The 16,245-nt window shown below is 41.9% G+C and overlaps 1 protein-coding gene across 3 annotated transcripts in view; it reads left to right on the forward strand.

Annotated features, from left to right (window-relative positions):
• Positions 1 to 2,875: 2,875 nt before the first annotated feature.
• Positions 2,876 to 16,245, forward strand: part of SPG11 (SPG11 vesicle trafficking associated, spatacsin) — a 101,915-nt gene continuing 88,545 nt past the window's right edge. For 2 of the 3 annotated variants that reach the window (XM_047766478.1, XM_047766480.1), the window contains exons 1-6: positions 2,876 to 3,142; positions 6,069 to 6,253; positions 7,348 to 7,572; positions 10,042 to 10,243; positions 15,227 to 15,364; positions 15,560 to 16,008. In XM_047766478.1, coding sequence (XP_047622434.1) covers positions 2,913 to 3,142; positions 6,069 to 6,253; positions 7,348 to 7,572; positions 10,042 to 10,243; positions 15,227 to 15,364; positions 15,560 to 16,008 — 1,429 coding nt within the window. In that variant the 5' untranslated portion in view covers positions 2,876 to 2,912. The remainder of the gene's footprint in view (positions 3,143 to 6,068; positions 6,254 to 7,347; positions 7,573 to 10,041; positions 10,244 to 15,226; positions 15,365 to 15,559; positions 16,009 to 16,245) is intronic. The other variant, XM_047766479.1, reaches the window with a different exon arrangement.

Raw genomic sequence — 16,245 nt, forward strand, 5'->3', positions numbered from 1 at the left:
TTGCAGCATTTTTGTAAGTAAAGAGATGTAATGAAAACCATTTTCTTATGTGTGAAGCTTCACAATTGTCCTTAATGTAAGGGACAAGTCCTTGTTATGTCTAACAATAGTCTGACCTTGGAAACTGTTCCTGTGTTGCTGTTGTTTAATAAGTAGCCCTAGCTGAGCTAAGAGGGTTGCATAAGAGTACCTCCCTTGAGATGTGAAATGTTTGGTTTCCTTTGAGACACAAGGTCATGAAGTCATCAACAAACACAAAAAGAGTTCCTTTTTTCTGTGTATTTTTGCCATTGTGTTATTTTTGTCATTAACAACAACAACAAAAAAAGTTCCTTTCATGAACCAGGTACCCTTTTAGGGGGTGGTGTAACATGGTGACCAAGGAAAAGCCCCTGCTCTTCTGAAGCTTACATTCTGGTTGGAGAGGGACTAATGGAAGACGAGACATCAAGTAGTGATAAATACCATGGTGAAAACAAAACTGGATGATGAGTGACTGGAGTGGAATAGAAGGCCTGTCAGTAGAGGTTACAGTTAAGCTGGAAGAAATGATGAGTATTCCATGCAGAGGCACTAGTGGGCACAAAGCCCCCAAAGCGGGAATGACCTGAATGTATTTTGGGAAAAGAAAGAAGGAAAGTGTGGCTGAAGTATACAGATAAGGTGGGTGGGTGATGAGGTAGGAGCGAGGTGGGCAGGGTACACATCTGTAAGCTATAACTTTTCTTTTTAATCTGGAATTGTGATGGGAAGCCATAATTTTAAACAGGGAGGTGACATGATGTGGTTTTGTTTTGAGAGTGTCTGACCGTTGAATTGTTAGGGGAACAGGAGTAAAAGCAGAGAAAAAAATGTGTAGAAAGGTTTTTATTTGTTTGATTTTTCCTGAATCGGGGCAAGAATTGAAGAGCTGTGGGGACATGAAGCAAAGAAGAAGTTTGGAAAAGATTTTGGAAGAGCCGACAGACGTTACCAATAGGTTGGATATGGGTGGTAGTGAAACATCCAGGATGACTCTCAGGTGGAGTGAATGGTGGGTGCCAAGACTGAAGTGGGGAAAAAATGAGAAAAATACATTTGGGAGGGTTATAATCAACATTTTAGACATGGTACTATGAATCCTGTTAGAAATCCAAGTAGATGTATCAAGTATGTCAAGAATAGTCCTGAGTTGGAGTTCCCGTTGTGGCTCAGTAGTTAACGAATCCGACTAGGAACCATGAGGTTGCGGGTTCAATCCCTGGCCTCGCTCAGTGGGTTAAGGATCTGGCATTGCCATGAGCTGTGGTGTAGGTTGCAGATGCGGCACGGATCCTGAGTTGCTGTGGCTCTGGGATAGGCCGGTGGCTACAGCTCTGATTCAACCCCTAGCCTGGGAACCTCCATATGTCACAGGAGCGGCCCAAGAAATGGCAAAAAGACAAAGTCCTGAGTTAAAAGGAGAAGTTCAAGGATGAAGTCACAAAAGGAGGAGCTCTCAGCACATGGCTGTATTAGAAGTTAGGAGAGAGGAAGAGGTGATGTAGGAAAAAAAGCCAACCTAGGGGACTGAAGGGGAGGTAATATGTAGAAAATCGGGGAAGTAGTGTCAGAGGAGTTGGAAAGAAAGTGCTTTAAGAAAGGAGTGAGGAATAAGGAGAGAGTTAAGAAAGGAGTGAGGAATGAGGAGAGAGAAGTGGTTGGTTGTGGCAATAAGATCATTGACCCTGAGGGGTCGTTTTGGTAGAGATGGTGGCCTGAATAGAAGAGTTGAGGAGAATAAAGAGGGAATGACTACAAGAAGGATCAACTTGCAATCTTGTGAAAAGGATGTAGAGAAATGTGACCATAGGTAGTAGTCAATGTATATAAAGGATTTTTTTTTCACTTTTTTTTAGGGCTGCATCTGTGACATATGGAGGTTCCCAGGTTGGGGGTCAAGTCAGAGCTACAATTGCCAGCCACAGCCACGGCAACACAGGAACCTAAACACATCTGTAACCTACACTACAGCTCATGGAAACCCACTGAGGGAGGCCAGGGATTGAACCCGAAACCTCATGGTTCCTAGTCGGATTTGTTTCCTTCATGCCATGAAAGAAACCTAGGATTTTTTTTTTTAAGAGGGACATTATAGCCTACATGATGTGAAAGCATTCTAGTAAAGGAAGGGGCCCAGTAAAGGAAGGGTGGTAGTAACGCAGGAGAAAAAGAAGTTTATAGGCACAAAGTCCTGGAACAAGAGGATTATGAGAATCAAAACACAGAGGAAATGACCTTCAATAGCTGTGAGACACCACCTGATTGTGGAAGAGAATGTGTTAAGAAACGCATTGCTATTAGACCTTTCCAAAATGCCTACTCCCCACCTCTTCTCTTCCCCCTCTGTTGCGGATCTTGGATCATCCTTCTCAGAGAAAGAGTAGTAGAAAACAGGAACTCTACCATCTCCTCCTCTTACCCACCCATTTCCTCTGCCTGTTACAATGGGTGTTATTTGATCTCAGCATCATGTCAACTCCCTCACGATGGATAGGTCCAGCTACCAAGGACACTGCACCACTCAGAGTCTGTGAGCAAAAAACAGCTCAGTAAGGAAGGCTGAGAGAAGAAGCAGGGACCAGTCTGCAATAGGAGGCAGCTGGAGTGAGAAGGCAAAGGGTAATGCCACAGAGAGAGAACAGCTGTTGCAGCCTCCTTAGGGAGCTAATGGATGCCCTCAATTCTCATCAAAAATGAGCTTGATATTAAGACTGATCCGACTTTTTTGGAGTGGGTGGGAGTGGAACGCAGCGTGGCAGAGATGCGTAACTGGACGGAATTTCAGCGCTGCTTTTTCCCAAAAAGTCACGAGACTGACAGCGGGTGGGCTGTACTGCGCATGCGCAGGAAGCAACTGAGCTCAGGGGACCGGAAGGAACAGCGGGCCCAGAATGACTGCAGAGAAGGCAGCAGGAAACGCTGAAGTCATGGAGCGGGTTTTACCCGTGTTGTTGGTGTCGGTCCCCTCCGAGGCAACGGGGCGGCTGGGATCCCGGGCGCAGCTGCACAGAGAACAGGAGGTCCTGGGGAGCCTGACAGCTGCAGGGTCCCTTCAGGTGCTTTCCTTGGCTCCGGGCGGCCGGGGCGGCTGCGGCTGCTGCCTGGACGGCCCTTTTCGGCAGTAAGTGCTGAGGCCTGGCCTGTCCGTGCAGGGGAAGCCAAGCCAAGGCTAGCCCCTTTGCTCCCCTCCTGTCCTAGAGGTAGCGAGAGAGGAATGACGACGGAGGGCAACGCCTCAGAGGCTGGCCTGGTTCTTTCTCGGAACCTTTTCTTCCCAAGTGGCGTCTCAGCCCGGTCCTTTCTGGTTTTGAGTGGTGGGAGACCATCCTGATCCTCTGCAGCTGCAGAGAAACTGGAATGGGTCTCAGTTTGGGCGCTGGTTGAGTAATTATCGCCTTGCTTTGCAGCACGCCCATTTTCTGTTAAATCTGTTGGAGATGTCAGCTGTGGAGCGGGGGGAATCCTCTGTAATTTGAATTAGCCTGTTTGTTTCGTTTTGTAAAATGGATTTTTACTTCATTTTGGACTTTCCCTTTTCAAGGACAGAGCCTAGTTTTTCTACTCACTCATTCACTCAACAGATTCTCATGAGCTTTTTGTTCGTTAGCTAGTAGCAGTGCCTAAAAAGTGTAATGAGACAGTTCTTCTCTGTGAGGTTGTATGGTTGGGAGAAAAGAGACATAATTTCAATCATGTATTACTTTCCACACTGTACATCATTAAGTTCGAGAGTACCTCCTGACTCTTCTAGTGGACTCTTTTTAATAACAGAAAACATGTTAGAAATATTCTGTTTACGGCTTAGTAGCCAGGGAGGATTCTTACCCTGGAGTCTCCAGATCCTATAACAGTGACTGACAGTAGAGATTCGTTTGTAAAATCAGTAAATGCTTTAGCATGTTTCATGTTTGTCTTCCTTATTCCTGATCTCTAATTGCTAGGAAAGAATGCTTTCCTTACTGGAAGTTAGTTTATTGAACAATGTTAAGTACCTATGAACACAGCCCTGTAAAGAATGAGGCAGAAGAACTCTAGGTGTTTGAGAACCTAGTAGAAGATAAGCAGAACACATATGAAATAATGGGGGCTTTCATAAACTATTATATAAAATTAGAGTGAGGGAGGATCAAGAGGGCTTCTTTTTAGTTTTTTTTAGTTGAATTAAATTTTAATTCAGTTAAAATACTTAAAAGGGTAGAAATAATGACAGGTTTATAGTGTGCAGAATTTGCATCCTAATATTCTCAAGGAATATAAGGTCCTTTGTATACTGTTGAAATCACTGTACACTCTATAGTCATTTCACTGAAAATCTTGTTTTTCCACGTGTCAGTGTAGTTCTATATGCAAATTATATCACTGGATTTATAGTATTCTGTCTTTTAAATATATCTTAATTTGTTTAATTTTTTCAGTATTTGACATTGAGATTTTTCAGGTTTTCTGAGTAAACAGGAATTGACTATGAGACATTATCAATTTAAATATAAAGACAAATAGAAAGTGTCAATATTCCTCTCTAATAATAACATAATACCACCAAGTCCACTGTTTCTAGAAAAAACAACTTACTACTTCTGTAGAAAAAAACTTTTTAAAAAAGATGTAGCTTTTTCAGCATGGTGGTCTCAATCTCATTCCATTGCATTGTTTTTAGATTTGGGGCACTTTTATTTTTTTTAAAGTAACTTTATTTATTTTTGTATTTTTAGGGCCAAACCTTTGACATATGGAACTTCTGAAGCTAGGGGTTGAATCAGATCTGCAGTTGCTGGCCCATGCCATGGCCACAGCAATGCGGGATCTGAGCCTCTGCTGCAACCTACACCATAGCTCACGGCAACACCAGATCCTAAACCCACTGATCGAGGCCAGGGATTGAACCTGCATCCTCATGGATACTAGTTGTTGGTAACCCACTGAGCTATAATGGAAACTCCTTAGAGTAACTTTATTTCATTATTTAATCTGAAGTTGTAGCATCATTAGTCTTTTTCCATCCTTGTTAGCCATATTGGTTGTTGGGTTTTTTTTTCTTTGGTCTTTTTGCTATTTCTTGGGCCGCTCCTGCAGCATATGGAGGTTCCCAGGCTAGAGGTCTAATCGGAGCTACAGCTGCCAGCCTATACCAGAGCCACAGCAACGAGGGATCCGAGCCATGTTTGCAACCTACATCACAGCTCACGGCAACACCGGATCCTTAACCCATTGAGCAAGGTCAGGGATCGAACCCGAAACCTCATGGTTCCTAGTTGGGTTTGTTAACCACTGAGCCACGGTGTGAACTCCTATTTTGATATTATAATACTTAAAATATTCTGTAATGGCCTGTCCAGCATGTTAGCCATTAGCTATTAGTTTCTCAGTTGCACTACCCACTTTCAAGTGCTCACTGGCCACATGTGGCTGTTGGCTACTGTTTTGGACAGTACAGATATGAAGGACACTTCCATTATCACAAAGTTTTTGTTGGGCAGAGCTTCTTACTGTGCTATTTAAGCCTTCAAAGTTTCTGAATATAAATAATCACTTTTTTAAAAAATCATTGAAAGCATTTAAATGAACAAAACATATTGTTAGGGAGTTCCCGTCTCGGGAGTGGCCCTAGAAAAGGCAAAAAGACCAAAAAAAAAAAAAAATTGTTAGTTTTTAGCACCACCTCTTATAAATAATACAAGTATTTGGTGGTTGGAACTTATGCTTGATCATGACAAATTCCTTTAAACATGTCATTGTCAGGATTTAGGATGAAGAAATAAAACAGCCACCATTTCTTGTTCCTTGCCACCTTTTCACCACCCACTTCTATATTCTTGTTTTTTAGTGAAGGAGGCTGCGGGGAAAGAGGTGAAGAAGGGAAAGGAGGAAAGGGAAAGGGACAGGAAATCCTAGGGCAGTTTACATTCCCTTAGGTTGTATATAGAATAAATGCTATTAGGTAAACTAAAGAGCTGTTCTCTACTCATTCTGTCCGTTTACCCTCACCACTGTGGGTAAATATTAATGTGGGTATAGAATATGACAAATAATCTGTATTTTTTCCTTAGGTTTGTATGGGAGGATTCTCATAACACTGGGACACCAACAGACAAGCCCAGACTGCTTGCTCTTAGTGAAAATTATGAACTGCTCATCTATGAGTTTAATTTGAAAGATGGAAGATGTGATGCAACCGTTTTGTATAGCTATAGTGAGGAGACATTGCAAAAGTTCATTGGAGATCAAAATGTCAGTAAGTATTTGCAAGTCGTCTTTTAGCATGTTTGAATCCATATAATTTTATATATTTCAGGAAAAGTTCTTATAGAGATGAAATCAGAAAGGGATAATCTCCCTTGTCCCATACAGTAGGCACCTAGCTACATGAGGCTACTAAGCCCTTAATGTAGTTAATATGAATTAATATGTCCTTTGCATGTAAAATACATTTCAGATTTGAAGAATTAGTATTTAAAAGTTTTTGAGTTATTACATGTTGATCTGATATTTTGACTATGGGGTAAATAATATATATTAAAATCAGTTTAACCTGTTTATTTTTTTAAATGCACCTACTAGAAAATTTAAAATTACACATGGGCTCATATTTGGTGGCGCACATTGTGTTTCTGTTGGACAGTGTGAGAGTGAGACAGAGCTGTTTGCTATATCCCATCCTGAAGGCTGAAGGCAGCAAAAATCAAAGCACTCAGGCCTTTATTTTTAAGGCAGTAGTATCTTTGCCACCTTGGTTATAAGGTTCCTTCTTTTCCTTTTTTTTTTTTTTTTTTTGTCTTTTCTAGGGCGGCACTTGTGGCATATGGAGGTTCCCAGGCTAGGGGTCCAATAAGAGCTGTAGCCGCCAGCCTACGCCAGAGCCACAGCAATGCTGGATCTGAGCCGTGTCTGCGGACTACACCACAGCTCACAGCAACGCTGGATCCTTAACCCACTGAGCAAGGCCAGGGATCGAACCTGCAACCTCATGGTTCCTACTCAGATTCGTTAACCACTGTGCCACGACTCCGTCTTTTCCTTTTTATAAAGAGTCTATGATTGTTCTTTTGGGGTCTTGTGTGTTAGTAGTCTTTTTAAATCTTCTGGTGTGCTGCCACACTCTGGCCATAAACAGAAGGCACAGAGACATCATAGGTCATCTTTATTTATCCCCTTACCTACTTTCCAATGACCATTTACTTAAGTGAGTTTGATCAATAATTGCCTAGAGTTGGGCTTAGTCAAATGTCTGTTCTTTTTTATTTTGTTTGTGTTATGTTAACAGAATCAGATTTACCAATTGTAAAATTGTAACCAGTGAGTTTGATACAATATTCTTTTGTTTTATAGGTATGTCTTTGTTATCTTTGAGAATTCTGTCATTTCACAGTAACAGATCATTATTATTCATCAACAAATGTATCGTCCTACACATTATATTTCCTGAAAGAAATGCTGAGATTAGGGTACTCAGCTGTTTTACATTACCCTTACCTGCACAGACGGTGGACAGGATTATTGACACACAGCTCTGCAGAGGAATTCTTTTTGTTTTGAGTAGTTTAGGCTGGATCTGTATCCTTGTTGGTAAAGGTGTTTATAGGTTGGGGAGGAGAATACCTATAAAGATGGGCCTTGTAGGCTTTTAGGTTTAGGGACTGGACTGTAGGTAGAATTGTTAGCTTTTCAGTAATGCTTTCAGGGAAAAAGATGTTCATGAACTTAAAATACTAGTTACATTGCTTTATATTCCATTCAAATGTTTCTCAGATTATAAGTATACATTGTTTTTATAGTCTTAATCGTCTTCTTTTTTTTTTTTTTTGTCTTTTTGCTGCTTCTTTGGGCCGCTCCCACGGCATATGGAGGTTCCCAGGCTAGGGATCAAATCAGAGCTGTAGCCCCTCGGCTACGCCAGAGCCACAGCAACGCAGGATCCGAGCCGTGTCTGTGACCTACACCACAGTTCATGGCAATGCCGGATCATTAACGCACTGAGCAAGGGCAGGGATCGAACCCGCAACCTCATGGTTCCTAGTCGGATTCGTTAACCACTGCGCCACGATGGGAACTCCTTAAAATTGTCTTCCGCAGCCAAATGTTGTTTTTAAATTGTGTGTGTTCTACATTACCTTTTTATTCAGAATCTTCTTACCAAATATCTACTTTGTGCTTGTCCGAGGAAGGATTTAGAGGACTGCTTAGGATGTGATATACACATTTTCATGTGTGAATGTAATATGTCTCTTATCTCTAATGATGATTCCATCATGCTAGACAATCATATAGTTTACATAACCATTTTTAATTTGTTTTTGGAAAGTATCATGGATTTTTTTGTATTTAGCAGATTCATAGGTCATCAACAAAATTATTTTTTAAAGAGTGATCCCTTGAATGTTTTTGGAACTTTACCTCTGCATTTAAGAAGTAGTTCTTCTGGAGTTCCCGTCATGGTGCAGTGGTTAACAGAACCGACTAGGAACCATGAGGTTGTGGGTTTGATCCCTGGTCTCGCTCAGTGGGTTAAGGATCCCGCATTGCCGTAAGCTGTGGTGTAGCTTGCAGATTCGGCTTGGATCCCGAGTTGCTGTGGCTCTGGTGTAGGCCGGTGGCTGCATCTCTGATTAGACCCCTAGCCTGGGAACCTCCATATGTCACGGGCCCTAGAAAAGACAAAAAGACAAAGAAGTAGCTCTTCCTTTTACTTATATCATAGCCTGTATTAACATTTCTGTTGTAGGAGTTCCCGTTGTGGCTCAGTGGTTAACTAATCCAACTAGGAACCATGAGATTGTGGGTTCGATCCTTGGCATCGCTCAATGGGCTGAGGATCCGGCCTTGCCATGAGTGTGGTGTAGATTGCAGACGCTGCTCGGATCCTGAGTTGCTATGGCTCTGGCTCCGATTGGACTCCTAGCCTGGGAACCTCCATATGCCTCGGGTTTGGCCCTAAAAAAGACAAAAAAAAAAAAAGAAAAAGAAAATTTCTGTTGTAAAAAATGTTATAGCATATTGGATTAACTTCATTTTTGTTGCCAGCACAGCACAGTTATAGGACTGTGCTGTCCAACACAGTAGGCATATGTTGCTGTTGAGCACTTGAGATTGGCCAGCATGACTGAAGAACCAAATTCTTAATTTATTTAACTATCAGATTTAAAGTCTGATAATTGAATTGATTCAGTTATTGGAGAGCTTTTGAGTATATTTGGAACAACTTTGGTTGTTCCAAGTTCTCAAATATTAATTTTTGAAGTCTAAATACAGACCAGGTATTTCCAATAAAAATTCATTGTCTAAGTTGAGATGGACTGTAAGTTTAAAATAACCAGATTTGAACACTTGTATGAAAAAAAGATGTAAAATACCTCAATTTTTTACAATTAAAAAAAAAAATTATGACCTCACCCGAGGCATATGGAAGTTTCCAGGCCAGAGACTGAATCTGAGCAGCAACTGCAATGTACACCACAGCTGCAGCAAAGCCAGATCCTGTAACCCACTGCACTAGGCCAGGGATTGAATCCATGCCTCCGTAGTGACCTTAGCACCTGCAGTCAGATTCTTAAACCACTGTGCCACAGCAGGAACCCCTCAATTTTTAAAAGATTTATTACATGTAGAGATGATAATATTTTGGATGTGTTGGGTTAAATAAATTCTTAAAATTAGGTTCACTGGCTTCCTTTTACTTTTTTAATAAGGCTACTGAGAGATTTACAATGACAGATAAGGCTTGCATTATGTTTCTTTTGGACAGCACTGTTGTAGAACACGAGTGGAAAATATTAGTAATGTTTCAGGACCTGGCACACAGTGGAGATTTAGCAAGTATTGTTGAGCAAACTCTCTATCAGGTCATTTATTGGTTCACCAACTTCATAGTCACCTGGTTAATGTGACAGGGTTGTTAGTGTCCATTTTCCTTCTGTTATTATTCCTATAAGGTTGGAGCATCAAAGTCTGTAACTCTATCTTGTCCTGTGTTTTAAATGGTTAGGTATACTTAAGACTGGCATTTTCTTTAACTCTTACTCAAAGACATTTTTGACATTGTGGATGGCAGACATGTAGCTCATGTGGACTTAGCACTTCATCAAGAAGATATGTGTAATGAACAGCCACGGGAGCCATCTACGATTTCTTCCTTTACTTCACTGAAAGTGTCTCAAGACCTAGATGTTATAGTGATTGTCAGCTCCTCCAACACTGCAGTTGCTCTTAACTTAAATTTGTATTTCAGGTATGTGGATTGCTTCCTTCGCTAATTTGAGGTAAATAATTGGACCCATAAGGGGTTAAAAATGTATGTGTTAGCTTTTTTGTTTGTTTTAACCAGTTTTCTTCCTCTGTTTGTTGATCATGTTTTAGCTACTGCATAGTAAGCTTACAGTATAAAAATTTGTACAGATGACCACCTTTTTATTTCTGGATGCATGTCCAGGTTTTGATTTTGATTTATATATGTTATATGTGGCTTATATCATCATAGGTGAAGAGTAGTCAAGCACATTTTAAAAAGCCCTTGGCTATTATGCGTTATTTAATCACCTCTTATCAACACTAGAGTAGAAGAGAAATGGGACTTAGCCTGTTTTAGTGTTGTGCCTTATGTAGCTCGGGGTTCTGGCTGCCTAAGGGATCACTTTTCACTTGAGGGACTTTGAGAAGATATATTAACCTCGCTTTCTCCAGTTGAGAATTTCCTCAGGTGTTTCCCTTGGAAGGCCCACACTTTTAGCTTTCTAAATGTATTGGTAAAAATTGAGTACTTCCTTTTTTTTTTTTTCTTTTTCTTTTTACGGCTTCACCTGGGCATATACAAGTTCCCAGGCTAGGAGTTGAATGGGAGCTACAGCTTCTGGCCTACACCGCAGCCACAGCAACACTGGATCTGAGCCACATCTGCAACCTATACCACGACTCACTGCAACACCGGATCCTTGACCCACTGAGCAAGACCAGGGATCCAACTCACATCCTCATGGATACTAGTCAGGTTTGTTACGGCTGAGCTACAAAGGAACTCCCTACTTCTGTTTTCTAATGTTTGAGAGGAATATGTATATATGTGAGTATACACACACACAGAACAGCCTATTTGTTGCAACTTGCTTATCTTAAAGTAGGCTAATCTGTGACTTTCAGTATTTAGGGCCATTTCAAACCATTAGGATTTTTGGTCATAACTTCATATGAATGAAATAAACAAATATCTGAGTACAAGTTGGAAATGTACTTTGATGGGCTAATTGCTCATTGTTTGGTTCACATAAAAGGGTTAATTTCCTCTTCACTTATCAGCCAGAACTTCTTCCTACTGTGATCTTTTTCATTTGTTTCAAATGGCCTTTTAACACTTTTTTCTTTTTAAAAAAAATCTTTTCTCTATGTCTGAGTCTATTTCTGTTTTATAGTTATGTTCATTTGTGCCATATTTTAGATTCCATATGTAAGTGATATTGTATGGTATTTGTCCTTCTCTTTCTGACTTATTTCACGTAGTATGAGAGTCTCTAGTGGCCAAAGGGGAGAGGCGAAGAAGTGGGATGGATGGGGAGTCTGGGGTTGGTAAATGAAAACTATTATGTTTAGAATGGATAAGCAATGAGGTCTTACTGTATAGCACAAGGAACTATACTCATTCTCTTGGGATAGACCATGATGGAAGATAATGAGAAAAAGAATGTGTATACACACACACACACACACACACACACACGAATATGACTGGGTCACTATGCTGTACAGCAGAAATTGACTCAACACTGTAAATCAGCTCTACCCTAATAAAAAATAAGTTTGATTTAAAAACATCGTTGAGCAGGGACGATGAGCACATTTTAAGACTGTGTGCTTATTTATCTGTAGGTCATTTTCACCAACTAAAATATGTCCTTATGTGTAGAGTTGACTCCTAATCTTCTTCCTTGGAAAACAGTTTGACAGGTGAGGAGGGAGGAAAGCCACCTCGGCTGCTCTGGTGAGTGTAGGGTTCTTTTCCTCTGCATGTTTTGGCTGCATCCCAGGAGAACACTGAAGAGAGCACCAGACACTTCCTCAGGACAAATTTCACTGAAGTCAGCCCCTGTAACATCAGCCAGTGAAGACTACTGTTCTGTTCCCTGGAGTCAATTTAGGGATCTGTCCTGTCCAACTAAATGAGTGATCGCTATCCATTAACTGTTTACATCGGTGCACTTTAATGGTGTGACTTCTCCAGGAAGTTGACTGGGTGTTTCTTTTCTAAGAGTGCTCTGAAATATGAAAGTGTTTGTACCGTTCTGGCCTCCTGACACTAGTTCTTTCCCACCCCCACCAAATGTCAGTCCTCTCTTTTCATTTATCAAGTCCTGTCCATGCTTTGAGTTCCACCTCTTTCGTAAAGTTACTCCTTATTAAAATTTCTTCCGTTTGTACATTTCTCCTCATTTTATGATTCTCCCCTTCAGACTTCTCGAGCACCTCTGCTTTGAACTACAGTTTGGCACTTAATTGGGTGTTCTTGTTTCTCTGATTGTGTGTGTGTGTGTGTGTGTGTGTATGTTTCCTATGGAGTTTGTAAGCTCCCTGTAAGTTCCTCATGGTTTGTTCATTCAGTTCACTGTCAGTGACTTTTCCGTCTAGTTTACGTTAGCTGTCCTTTCCCATAGTTATACCCTGGGCTTTGTCATTATGTGAAACTGCTCCTGCCATGAATCACTGTTCTGCACACCCCAATCTGACCACAGTTGCTCCAGCTTTAGCGCTTGCTTACCCAAGTACCCCCACTTCTGTCATCTGGCGTCATTGGAATCCCAGTCCTTTGAGTTCACAAGTGAAGACAGGAGGGGGTCCTGTCTTCACGTCCCTCCCTTGGCAGCATAGATTCTGTGACCCGTCATTTCAGTCACTTTCTTGCATGTGCCCTAAACTCTTGCTCCTGCCCTGTGGTAGCACTTGGTCTGACAAGTCCTTTTCTTTTATTCTGCCTTCTCATTCCCTGCACCCAAGCAACTGCACGTCTGTGAGAGAACCAGAAAGGAAAATGGGGACCACTCTAAGTTCACACTCGCTACCTTCTGCGGTCTCTCATGTTGCCTGGAAATTTTACAATGCCTTTTCATGAGTCCATTCTTTACAACAGTGGTATTAAACCTCCATTTTCCTCAAACCTCTGTTCATCTCTTTACCTCCTACTTTATGAAAGAAGTGGAACCCATCTAAAGGGAGCCCTTTCAGTTTCTCACAGGAAATTGCAAATCCCCCTCCCCCCACGTCCTGCACTCATCTTCTCCATCTTCCATCCTCTTACAGTGAAAGGGTTCCCTCCTCCCATGAAGGTCCATCCCTCTGTGTGTGCTCTGGATCCCATTCCTCCCCTCATGCTCAGGGACTGGTTTCTGTTTCCTCTCTTGTCTACATCTCCAGCCTCTTTTGAGTATTAGGTCCACGTCCAGTTAATCACCAGGTCCTAGCCGTTCTGTCTCCCGAGTCTTTCTGGAATCTGTCCACTTGTCTTAACTCCTCTGCCATCACTGGTCCGTGCTGCTGTCCTCGCTTACTTGAACTAGCCTAACAGCCTTGTAATTACTCTCCTCATAGCCGTTCTCCCCCGTCAAATCCATCCTCTGTGGAGTAGGCAGAGGGGTGATGGTAAAATGTGTATCTTATTAGAGGACAGCCAGGTCTGAACATCGGGGGACAGGGTGTCTTTTCTCACTGTCACCTGGCCATCTCTAACTTCTTTTTGTCATCTCCTTGACAAATGTATGTCAATCTGTTCCCTTCAAATTGCTGAAAGGGTCAAAGGTTTATCATTTAAGTGCTCAGGGGGTTTACGTGCATCCCATTCTCCCCACAGCTGCTCTTCTGTGTCTGATCATATGGCTTCTTTGCTTAAAACCCTTCTTTAGCTTCTTTCTCTCCCAAGATCCAAGCTAAAAGTCTTGAAGCCTAGCCCCATCTGTCCGCTGCCAAGGTCATCCCTCACCATGTTGCTTCTCATTGACTATCTTTTGCCACCATGGCCTTCTTTATGCTTCTGAAATGTGACAGCCATCTCTTCATCTACACCTGCGCTCATACTTTGTCTTCCTAATTCTTATGCATTCCCCTGGTCTCAGCCTCAGTCTTATTTGTGGGGGTGGTATGGTGAGTGATTAAGAGCCTGGGCTTATGATCACCTTTACCTGGTTCAAATCCAGTTCCACTGTTTCTCTGAGCCTCAGTTTCCCATATCTTCAAAAGAAGCTTATTTTACCTCATGAGGTTGTTGGAAGTCTCAAATATATTAGTTTAGGTAAAAGTTTTTTGTTTTTTGGGGTTTTTTTTTTGTGTGTGTGCTTTTTAGGGCCGAATGTGAGGCATATGAAAATTCCCAGGCTAGGGGTAAAATCAGAGTTGCAGCTGCTGGCCTACACCATAGCCACAGGAATACCAGATCCGAACCATGTCTGCGATCTATACCACAGCGCACGGCAACACTGGATCCTTAATCCACTGAGCAAGGCCAGGGATTGAACCCACTTCCTCATGGATACTAGTTGGATTCGTTTCTGCTGCACCACCATGGGAACTCCCTAGGTAGAATTTTTTATTTCTTCCTAAACCTAAATTCCCCTAAGGGTCAAATTTTTAAATATTGATATGTAATTGACATATAAAATTATATTAGTTTCAAGTACACACATGTATATGGGTATATTATGAAATGATTACTATAATCAATCTAGTTAACATTGATCTCCACACATAGTTACAAATGAATCACAATTTAAGGTTGACTTTGTATCACTCTGCCTTCCATTGCTATGCCTTGAACAATGGAGAATAGGAATCGGAGTCAGGAAAACTTATTGTCTGTATACTTTCTACTCCGACACCTCCGCCCCATACCCCCCTCTTTTTTTTTTTTTTTGTCTTTTTGCTATTTATTGGGCTGCTTCCCGCGGCATATGGAAGTTCCCAGGCTAGGGGTCTAATCAGAGCTGCCAGCCTACGCCAGAGCCACAGCAACGTGGGATCTGAGCCGTGTCTGCGACCTACACCACAGCTCAATGCCGGATCGTTAACCCACTGAGCAAGGGCAGGGATCGAACCCGCAACCTCATTGTTCTTAGTTGGATTCGTTAACCACTGTGCCACGACGGGAACTCCACCCCCCTCTATTTTTAACAGGGGCAGTAATAACACAGATTTGGGGTTGATCATCATTTTTTACTGTGGCTATTATTTTTAAATATAGGCAACACCCAGGACACCTATTATGTGAAAGAACTCTAGAGGACGTTCCTATTGAAGGCCCTAAGGGGATAGATGAAGATGATCCTGTTAATTCTGAGTACAACATGAAATTGACCAAGTTTTCCTTCCAAGTCGATAGGTACAGAAGCCTCCTTTTTGGATTGACTTTATTATTTTCATTATTTGTCTTGCTGACACTGTATCTTTTCACTCAAAGTCTTTACAGAGGTAGACACTTTTATATTCTTCAGTGCACTTTTGCTTGGCTTCATATTTTACTTAGTTCCTTTTACTGTGACAGATGGGAGTTCTGCAGTTCTGCCCTATCTTCCAGGTCTTGGAAAGCCCAGCTGTCATCATTGAATGAAACAATAAAGAGCTCTATGCTGGAAGATTACTGTTGTGCTCCATGGTTCCAGGATATTTTGCATTTGGAGTCCACTGAATCTGGTGACCACCGTACCTGTGTGCCAAGCTGGTCCTTCATTCTGCAGGATGTAATGCACAGCCAGTATAATTTTCCACAGAAAGGTCCTTCCAAGATCGTTGATCCAGGAAGATCATGGAAAAGAATGCGCATCAGTGAACAGGAGGAACCCTTTGAGCTTACATGTGTGTCTGTGACAGGCTTTACTGCACTGTTTATTTGGGCGGTGGAAAGGACAGGCTGTACCATTGCCCTATGGGATTTGGAGACCCAGGGCATGCAGTACGTTTCCCTGGGTAAAAGATGTATTCCTGTAGACAGCGGTGGAGGCCAGCAACTGTGCCTTGTTTTAACAGGTGAGAACATCTTGTATCAGGTTGAGATTCATTGTGGAGAGGTGGTCTCATCTATTTTACCTCTGCTGACCAGGTGGTGGTAGTGCCTTCTGGTTCCTCTAAGCATAGCCTTTTATGGAGAAAATTTGGTGTTAGTCTCAGTGATGTTGTCTCGGATTTTTTTTTTTTTGGCTGCACCCTTGACATGTGGAAGTTCCCAGGCCAGGGATTGGACCCAAGATGCTACGTGACAACACC

Source organism: Phacochoerus africanus, chromosome 2 (assembly GCF_016906955.1).
Source record: "Phacochoerus africanus isolate WHEZ1 chromosome 2, ROS_Pafr_v1, whole genome shotgun sequence".
Classification (NCBI taxonomy): Eukaryota; Metazoa; Chordata; class Mammalia; order Artiodactyla; family Suidae; genus Phacochoerus; species Phacochoerus africanus.